Here is a 10421-nt window from a genome sequence, read left to right on the forward strand (position 1 = left end):
ACGCCCCCAGCGCACACCCCCCCCCCCCCCCCCCCCCGGCAGAAGCTAACCTCGCCCTCCTCCACGGCAGCTAACACTGCCTGCCGAGGCAGCTAACTCTCCCGGGGAGCCTGCCTCAGCTCTCCTCCGCTGAGCATGCCGGCACTGCTCTAATTCTCCTCCCCTCCCAGGCATGCAGTGCCAATTGGAGGAGAATTAGAGCAGGGGCTGTGTGCTCAGCGGAGGAGGCAGAGTGGAGGTGATCTGGGGCAGGGAGCGTTTCCCCGTGCCCCACCCTCCCCCCGCCCCAGCTCACCTCCACTCCACCTCCTTGCCTGAGTGGGCTTTTAGGCGCCCTCAACCACTAGGTGCCCTAGGCGGCCGCCTAGTTTGCCTAAACGGTTGCACCGGCCCTGTACACATGAGCACCACCACCAGTCTGTTTGCCCAGGCACCCTATCTGTTTGTTTGTATTTATCCAAATGGGCTTTGTAAGTAAAATGGATTAAAAATGTACCATTTGAATCCATTCTAAGGGTTTGTCTACACGACAAAATTAAGTTCACCTAATTTGCAGCGGTATGTAGCCACTTCAGTAAGTACATCGCTTCTGTGTGTCTACGATTTGCTCCTTGTGTCGGCGGTGCATGTCCTCACCAGGAGCACTTGCACAGACTGATCTGTCAGTGTGGGGCATTGTGGGATCGCTTCTGAAACAGCAACAGTCAATGTAAGCAATGCTGTGTCTACACTGACACTGTGTCAACCTAACTACATCGACATTGACTCTGCGTCTCTCATGAAGGTGAAGTTAAGTTGGTGGAGTAGGCGAGTTACGTCAGCGGGAGTGAAATTTTAGTGTAGACACTTATAAAGGTTAATGTAAGCTGCCTTGTGTCAGCCTAACTCTGTAGTGTAAACCAGAACTATAGCTCCATGTACTATATGCGTCTCTTGCCAGTCACCACTGTTAGGATCACTTACAAATGGAAAATTACACAGATAGCTTACAATGGGGCTTCAGCTTGCTTGTAGTTTAGAGAACAGATGCTCATCTTGCAAAGTGCAATTTGGCTGAAAATTCTCTATAAAATATCTGGGGACCTTCCAACTAGATGGAAAAACACTTTATGTAAGTATGGATATATTTTCCTATCCTGAGTAGCATGGGAAACAAGCACACTTAGACATGCATCTGACGAAGTGGGTATTCACCCACAGAAGCTTATGCTCCAATATTTCTGTTAGTCTTTAAGGCGCCACAGGACTTTGTTGCTTCTTACAGATCCAGACTAACTTGACCGCCCTTCTGATACTTGACACTTAGTAGTTCTTTCAAAGTACAATATTTTTAATTCGGGATGCTCAGTAAATAATTAAAGAAAAACAGCAGAAACAAAAACATCAGGAAGTGTAGACAAAGGAGAAGAGAGAACTTGTGCTGGAACTTAGAACTGATTGGGCAGAGCTCTACAGATAAGATGTTTCAGGTGACAGAATCAGCAAAAAGCAGATTCCTCTGTACCATTCACAATGAAGTTGAGAGGAGGCCAATATGTACACAGAAGGAGCGATGAGTAAGAGGAGGAGAGAAGGTTTGGGAACTAAAATTAGAGTCCAAGGAGGGTCTTGAAAACAAGGAAGGCAGCCTTGAACTGGATTGTAAAATACAAGTCCTTCCAGTGGAGATGAAAGATGGAGATGCTATGGTTGTGCTGCTTTGTACATAAGAGGAAGTGGGCAGCATCACTGAGCACAAGTCGGGACTTGAGGAAGCTGTAACAAAGGAATTAGGATAATCATAGCAAGGGGAGATTACCTGAAAGATAATGTCATGCTCTATGATCATCATATCTCACAATAGCTGTGTTTTCCCTGGAACAATTAAACTGTTCATATTAATGATGAGTCTGAGTGCTGGAGATGGCTTACTCAGCAACTACCCCATTACTGTGGAAGCTGTTTCTGGAAAACATCAGAATTGCCATGTACCTCAGCACCTTCAGATAAAACAGAATGTCCACACTGACATAACTTTATATAACACCAGCCAAGAAAGCTCCTGCTGACTGTGGGATGTAGGGGAAAAAAACGTGAACTTAAATTTAATTTGAAAAACACTCAGCTAAAACAGTCATTAGCTCAAAGGAGATTGGATTAGATTGTAGAGGCAAATGAAAGGTCTGATTTGAGGCTACCTTTTTTTTTTTTTCTCCAAGAAAAGCACTTGTTTTTGAGGCTGAAGGAAGTTGAATAGACTTGCTGAAAATGTTATGCAATGAGAAAAATCAGTATCGGAAAAAATTAAATTACATAAAATGCTGATATTTTTGTCTTGGGTGGAAAGTTGGTAGGGTTTTTTACTTAAAAATCTTTTTTTAAATAACACATTGTTAATAGCATCAATTAGGAGAGCATCTCCCCAGGAAGATATCCTGTTTCTCTACCCTCTGAGGAATATTGTTCAATCCTTTATCTTCTCATCCAGTGGGTTATTTTCACTTACCTGCATGACATTAACTTTTGCCTGTCTCAGTATGTGCACTGCTGCCCTCTAACCAATGGAGTGTTGCACCTGCTTACTGATATTTGATATGCCACTCCCTAATGAGCTGCAGCCTACAGAGGAGGAGGATTTATTATTTAAGTCCTAACAATGTGCTCAATGCTGCAAAGGAAGACACACACAGCCTGCTCCAAAGAGCTTCCAGGCTCAGTTCTCTGAGTGTGAATATTTCTCAAGTTATCGCTGGTAAATTATTCTCCAACACAACTAAAATGCAACGTAAGCTGAATTTTTGACATATGCAATAGGAACTAGAGCTATCATTGAAAAGTAAATATAGAATGAGAACATTAATATGATACCTGTGTTTTGTTTTGTTTTTTGCAGCTGGTGCTGGAGCACCCTACCCAGTCAATCAACCCCCCTACAATCCTGCTTACATGGACCCTCAGAAGCCTATCTATTGAATGGATTTTCTATTATGCCCTTGTGCATAACTTTTTTGTAAAGTATAACGTGCTGTTTACACCAAATAGCTATAGCACATTTTCCTAAAATGCAGCAGTCCCTCATCTCTCTGTAAAGAGAGAAATCTAAATCAGTAGCTTTTTAAAATACACTGAGCTCAGCAAGCAAAAGAATGTATCACTTGAAGTTCACTCCATACCTCAAGCAAATACAATAGGAGAACTTGTTCAAATTCTAGTGACAAAAGGGTGAAAAGGGAATAGTTCAGATATAAGAAGCATGGTAATATGTATTGTGCAATAATTTGAAGGGTATTCAAAAAGAATGATCAGAAATAAGTTAAACAGTTGTAAACACCCAAAGGTGTAGCATTCATCTGCATATTATTAAAATATAAACCTAATTGTCAGAAAATTTAAGTAAAATTTGATCTTCCTGTTTTCAGGTTAACATAATGAATTAAGCTACACGTAACTTAGTGATCTTAGAAGGGAAATTTCCTTTGCTGGAATATAATTGTCTTCAGAAAGGGATAGTGAACATGTTCCAATAGCTTTTTTCCACACTGGTTGCATTTATTTTGTGCCCAACAGGCAGGGGTTTGATCTATTCCTTTCCGATTTTAAAGCTAAAAACATGTCAAAGTCCACTAGGTGTCTTTTCACTTCATTTAATTCTCTGTTATCCCTGGCAAAAAACAAACCAACCCTCCACTGTTCAATTAAACAAACGTGTCAAAAAACTGAAAACCTAAGAAAGCTGCATGAGAACTATTGGAAGAGAATTTGTTTGCGTCATCATTGGAGTTTTTGACTACGTTTTGATGATAGTGCAAAAAAAAATTTCACCTTGATAGAACCATGCATTGTCCCCATGATGAAAACATTGCTTCTCAAACTTGCAGAAGAGCAGTCTGACCCAGTGCTAAATCCTGCTCACTCACGTGTGCAGTAGCTAATTTTAAGAGAAATGGAGATATACCCCATGTGCCTGCCAGCAAGATCAAGCCCTAGATATCCTGAGTGTGTTTTTACGCTAAGATAGGAACTTTGTAAGGAAGATACTTCTTCCAATAAAATTAAATATTGACTTCAAAAATACTGGGGGGGGAATCTCAACACGCTGTACAGCAAAGACCAAATCCGGCTATCCTCCCAATTTCCACTGAGTGTAATGGGAGTTTGGACTAAGTAAAGATGGCAGGATTTGGCCCCAGAGAGGCAAAGGAGCTTATGTTGTGGAGAATTGCACATGTACAGGGAAAAAAATTGTCTTATAAAAGTTTCGTGTTAAAATGTTGACTTTTATAACCCATTGCAATTTTGACCAGTCACAGCATTATTTTCGATTTTAAAGCTTGTATTTACCAAACTAGTCACGATTTTAGACACACTGCACAATCTGATTTTTAAAAACCCTCAACAACTCTTCTCTAAAATTGAAATAGGCTTTTATTGTCCAGTGATGAAGCTAATCAGTTAACTATTACTTCAATGCAGCTGAACTGATGGAATATTATGACATTACTCTCATTCTGGTTTCATTTGTTTAGAGATGTTTACAAGCTGCTTGTTTTTGGGTCCTGTACTTGTGATAGGTTAAAATATATATATCAAGTTTGTTTGTACAGACATGATCTTGTCACAGATAGTGTTGTTTATCTTACTTCTATCTGCAGAATGGCTGAGACTGAAACTAGCTTTCAAAAACAGCTTTGTCCATACTTCAGCGTAGTATCAGACAGTGGGAATAGAAATTGAAAGGCAGTCTATGCCTGGATTTTTCAACCTTTGTTTGAGATGGTCTTCAGGGAATTTCACAGTCTTTCAGCAGTTGTCCAGTATTCTGATAGGAGACCCTGTGTCTGCCTTGTTACATAGAATCAAGGGGAGCACTTGTGCTAATAACATTAAATAGGGCCATGAAACAGGCATAAAAGGGGAGTTGAGTTACACGGTGCATTTTCTTCCCTGCTTCGCAACCAGAAGATGGGGTAGCACCTCACTGTAAATACTGCACGTTTGGAGCTGTGTGGGAACAGCTGGAGAGGAAGGGGGAGACAAGCTGAGGAGTTTCTGCTGTGGTATGTTCTCCTAGAAATCCCATATATCTTATTTTCTGAAGTGTTTTCTGGCATAATTCCTTTTCTGTAGCTTCTACTTGTGTGGGTGGCTGGACAATTAGGAGTGCAGAGGCACAGTAGAAGGGACCAAGATCATCACAGCAACCAGTTTAGACAGCTGCCAGGGTAGAGGCAGAACAGAAAGGGGCAGCCATTCAGCACTAATGACCTGAGGTCCTCAGAGTTGGGGCTGGGATTCTCCATAGTTGTTTGGTTCTGTGTGATTACAAAGCTGTGGCCTCTTCATTTTTGTCCTTTCTTCTGCTTAAAGTGGTAACTCCATTGAGCTGTGGTACCACAGTGTGGTACAGTTTTGAACATAACTGTTCCTCTTGAGTTTCACATTTAAGGGGAGAGCATGGCACAAGGTGAACTTTGTGTATAGGCATATACCCTGCCTATGCGATTTACAAGCCACTAGCCCTGAGAAAATGGTCCATATAAGAAGGATCCATAGTAGAGATATTATGGACCAGATACTGTACAATGGACATTTAGGATAATTTCAGGATGATGAGAGAGACCTGCTATCCTAGGAGAGGAGGATATTGTGTCATTAGGGATAGGATAGGAACTGCATGTGTGGTATCCTTTCCTCACTGTGTATATGTTAATGGAGCTGGACAGGGTGAAAGAGGAGGAAATGGGTGCAGATTTATACATTTTCCTGTTTCATAGTAGAAGTACTTAACTCAGTTTCACATTCTTAGTGTATAGTGAATATTAATCATAGCTAAAAGATTGACATTGGACCAAAATCTGTTGTTCCCATGTAACGCAGTGAATTCTGTTTCTGTGTAGCTCATGTAGTTATGTTAATAGTGGGTGTAATTAAGAGCAGAAATTGGCCCATGAAGTCTATTTTTGCATTCATAACATGTCAGTCAAAAGTAGTTTATACATTGCAAGTGTAAAACTGATAGTGTTAAGTGAGAGGGGGAATGGAATTCAAACTTTATATGTTTCAAAAGTTGTGTTTTGTTTTTGTAAACTCCAAGTGCCTTTATTTTGAAAAGTCTAGTGATTTAAATACAGTAGAATATTCTCTTGTACTAATTTACCATATACTACTTAGTTTTTTTCTTCAATTATAATCTTGCTTTGTAAGTAGTTTGTAGTTATAAGTGAGAAGTATTCAGAAGAACTAAAATAAAGTCTGTAGATCTATTTATAATAAATGTCTGAAGTATATAGTGTCCATTTTGTTTTCATATTACTTTGAAAGTTGTCACATTTAGAAGAATCCCTGTTTAGCTACATGTTGCTCCAGTGTGTGTGACAGTTCTAACATTTGTATTTCTAGTCATCTTGTGTGTTGAATATATTGCTCATGGTTGCTGCCACTTCAGACTTGTCTTTTAGACAAAAATGGGCATGGCAGGGGCAGGCCAACCTTCTCTGCTACTTTGACAATATTGTTCAAACCTAATCTAAAAGGATCATCTGTAAAGCATTATCTGGATTAGGATTAAAAGGTGTGATATTAGAATGCATTAGCCAAGACATTGTAACACTTTGGGAAATCTACTATAGACAATGGGGTATGCAGGGGGAGGATAGCTCAGTGGTTTGAGCATTGGTCTGCTAAACCCAGGGTTGAGAGTTCAATCCTTGAGGGGGCCACTTAGGGATGTGGGGCAAAAACTGGTCTTGCTAGTGAAGGCAGGGGGCTGGACTCAATGACCTTTTAGTCCCTTCCAGTTCTAGGAGATTGGTATATCTCCAATTATTATTTATTATTATTTACAATTAAACACACATTAAACTGACTGATTAAAGCTGATGCATCCCCATGCTTCAACTTGACCAATGTAGCATGTGCTAAGAGCAGTGTGCTTTCTCTTCCATGTTAAAACATTTGAGCTAACGCACCTTTTACTCCAGTGTAAACAAGGCATAGTAGTAAGCTTTTCTAATTTTGCCTAGAAGAGCATATATCTGTCCAGTTGAGGTGGTGGTCTGGTAAGATGGATACTATGTTCTAGAAATTGAATTTAGGCTTCTCACTCATTTCATATAGGTCACTGAGAAGTCTTGAGTTAATAACAACTGAAGGTTTCTGTGTCCTATTAGCATATTGAACTATCAGACTCCCCTAATCTCTAATTTTAAAAGATTTGCTTTTAGGTAGGCATTTATTTACCTTGGAATAATCAAGAATATTACACTGATCTCGTTCCACTTGAATATAGCAATGTTTTGTTTATAATTTGATGATTAGTGTACACGTGAAGTGTAGAAACTTTTTCACTGTCCTCTCAACTAAATTGCTTTTGACATATTAGACAGTCAGTAGATATGTATAGTCCAATCCAAAAATTAATCAGAGTTCAGGTAGCTAGCGTCATTCTTGTTTAAACTAATGTCTAGGCTGAAAACTGTATCTGAGTCTACTGAGATTGTAATAAATCAGTAAATTCAACCAATTTTCTGTCAGCCACTTACCTAACAAGTCATAGCTGATGCTTTTCTTCCTAACTTCTTTCCTTCATCTATTTTTTTTCATAATTTTACAGTAGTTTTTCTTTTGCACATGACCAATTTGAAAGGAACGGGTGCTGCTCAGATGGCCTCCAGGCATGGAACTAGGAGGCAGGACCTGGCCCTTGGTTTATAAACCCTCACTGTCTTCCCTGACAGCAGTTCATTGTTTCAACGAACCGTGACCATTTAAAATGGATAAGGAGAATATTGTATAAAGGAGGAACACCTTGCTTCCAAATACAATTAGTTAGCCTCAAATATTGAAGGAGAAGGGTGAGGCATGTTGCACCTTTCACCATGTTGAAAGAGAAAGGTGAGGCTCTCATAATTTTAAGCAACTGTTCCTTATATTACACTTTGCATTAATTTTCTGATGGAAGAAGCTGGCACATCTCAAAATCCATAGACAGGAGAGAATGGGACACTGAGGTGAAAAATCAGAGAAGCTATGCCAAACAAGCACTATTACTTCTCCTATTTTCCCCAGTGTGGAAACTTAGTATCAAAATTTGGTATGTAAAATAACTTGTCACTTTAAATTAGGCTGGGATCTAGAGTCTGTTCCTCTCAAATCATGTCTGTTAAGTAGGGATATACCCTCCCTCACAAAGTCTGTTTAAACAGTTTGAGTTCCTTGGATAAAAGACACTAAAATTAAGCATACCTGGAAACCAGCTAGTGCAGATAACAGGAGTAAAGATCTGTGACACTGCACCCCATATTGTATGATGATATAGTAATTATGCATCTGGTGAGTGTAATTGGAAAAGTTAGGATCATCATATTCAGCAAATCGTATGTATGTGCATGTATCATTTTTGTATCAAGTTATGAATATTTACTATATCAGTATTTCAAATGTAGTTACATGTGGGTAACACCCACTAGGCAAGATGCTTCCAGTCTAGACAGTTGGTTACAGTGAAGGGCCCATTCAAGGTAATGGGCCATATGGGGAAACAATAGGCATTAGGTGCTTATCTCCTCCCCCACCACCCCTAACCTTCCTGAGAATGTTCCAGATAACCCCTGAGTAACGGTTGCTGTGATTCATCAAGTGCATGTGACCAGACCACATGACACTGAACTCCATTTTGGTACCTGTACTTTTCCACAAGCTGAACTTGGAACTGAGTTTGGAACTAGGCTGACCAGATGTCCTGATTTTATAGGGACAGTCCTGATTTTTGGGTCTTTTTCTTATACAGGCTCCTATTACACCACCTCCCACCCCCCATCCTTTTTCTTCACATTTGCTGTCTGGTCACCCTATTTGGAACAAAAGGTTCCCACCATATGGAAAAGCTATATAAGGTGGAATGTGATATCTCTGGGATTCACTCCCCAAACAAAAAATCTCCTGGAAGCACCTGAGGAACAACAACTGAACTGGAGGAAGTGCTGGTTCTTGGCTAAAGGAATTTCTAGCCTGTGTATGGAAACTTGGTGGACTGCTTCTATCATGAGTCAAGGTGAGAAATCACTAATTCAGATCCTATCCAGCTAGTATATTAGGCTTAGTTTGCGTTTTTGCTTAGTTGCTAGGTAATTTGCTGTGATCTGTTGGCTATCACTTAAAATCTATCTTTCTGTAGTTAATAAACTTGTTTTAAGTTTTATCTAAACCAGTCTGCGTTTAAGTGAAATGTCTGGGGAAAATCTCAGCTCTGTGAGCAACCGTTGTTACATGTCTCTCCCACATTTAGGAGGTGAACTTTATATTAATGAACTTACCTTGTACAGATCCCTGTGCAGTGTAAGATTATATAATTCTGGGTTTATACTCTAGCAGTGGGTACAAGCCTGGAGAGCTGGGAAATTGGCTTTGGCTCTCTTTGAGTGGCATAGAGTTAAACACTCAGGTAACTCAATGGGGGGTGTGGTGCTACCTGCTGTCATGTTGGGTGATAAGAGGGCCTGGTGAGGCTGGCTATGTCTCCAGCAAAGCAGTGTGAGCAGGGCCATCCTAGCTCAATGGGCAAAGCAGTTGCTGTGGCTCCCAAACTGCACCCTGGGGGTGACAACCCATCATGTTCTCCTACAGGGGTAAGAACCTGCAAAACATAGAATAGGCTAGGGGAGGAAGAATAGCTCAGTGGTTTGAGCATTGGCCTGCTAAACTCAGGGTTGTGAGATCAGCCCTTGAGGCAGCCACTTAGGGATCTGGGGCAAAAATCAGTACTTGGTCCTGCTAGTGAAGGCAGGGGGCTGGACTCAATGACTTTTCAGGTTCTATGAGAGAGGTATATTTCCACCTTTGGGGTGGGAGGGATAGCTCAGTGGTTTGAGCATTGGCCTGCTAATGCTAAACCCAGGGTTGTGAGTTCAATTCTTGAGGGGGCCATTTGGGGATTGATCCTGCTTTAAGCAGGGGGCTGGACTAGATGATCTCCTGAGGTCCCTTCCAACCCTAATAATCAATGATTCTCTGCCTGATCCCAACAATCTATTGCACAGTAGGAGCCTCCACAGTTGGTGTGAGAGCCCCTGGAGGATGCCCTCCAATATCTTAGTTTTGGTACCTGCATGTTTGGCCAAGGGTTACCAGCTGGGTGTAAAAATTTCAAGAACTAAATATTTTAATTTTGGTCTAAGGTACAAAACTCCTCCCTCCACGGCACTGCTAGGGCAGAGGCATGCTGCTTTGCAGAGCCCTGCACACTGAGAACCTGGGCTATACTCACAAGTGGCTCGGTGAGTGGAGGAGGTGAAACAGAGCCGCTCCAGCAAGTGTTTCCCTGCAAGAACAGCTCGAGCCATGAGGACATGTTTCAAATCTGTCCATGGGGGATTGGAACACAATTTACTTCCCTGTTGAAATCAAAAGCTCTACAGCCCTTTGGCGCGCTTGCCAGCCCATGC

The 10421-nt window shown here is 41.0% G+C and overlaps 1 protein-coding gene across 2 annotated transcripts in view; it reads left to right on the top strand.

The window, feature by feature from the left end:
* SHISA5 (shisa family member 5) overlaps positions 1 to 6253 on the top strand; it is an 83636-nt gene extending 77383 nt beyond the window's left edge. For both annotated transcript variants that reach the window (XM_032772895.2, XM_075073026.1), the window contains exon 6: positions 2873 to 6253. In XM_032772895.2, the coding sequence (XP_032628786.2) occupies positions 2873 to 2952 (80 nt within the window). In that variant the 3' untranslated portion in view covers positions 2953 to 6253. The remainder of the gene's footprint in view (positions 1 to 2872) is intronic.
* The last annotated feature ends 4168 nt before the right edge of the window (positions 6254 to 10421 follow it).

The sequence above is a fragment of the Chelonoidis abingdonii genome, chromosome 16, assembly GCF_003597395.2.
Source record: "Chelonoidis abingdonii isolate Lonesome George chromosome 16, CheloAbing_2.0, whole genome shotgun sequence".
In the NCBI taxonomy this organism is placed as follows: Eukaryota; Metazoa; Chordata; order Testudines; family Testudinidae; genus Chelonoidis; species Chelonoidis abingdonii.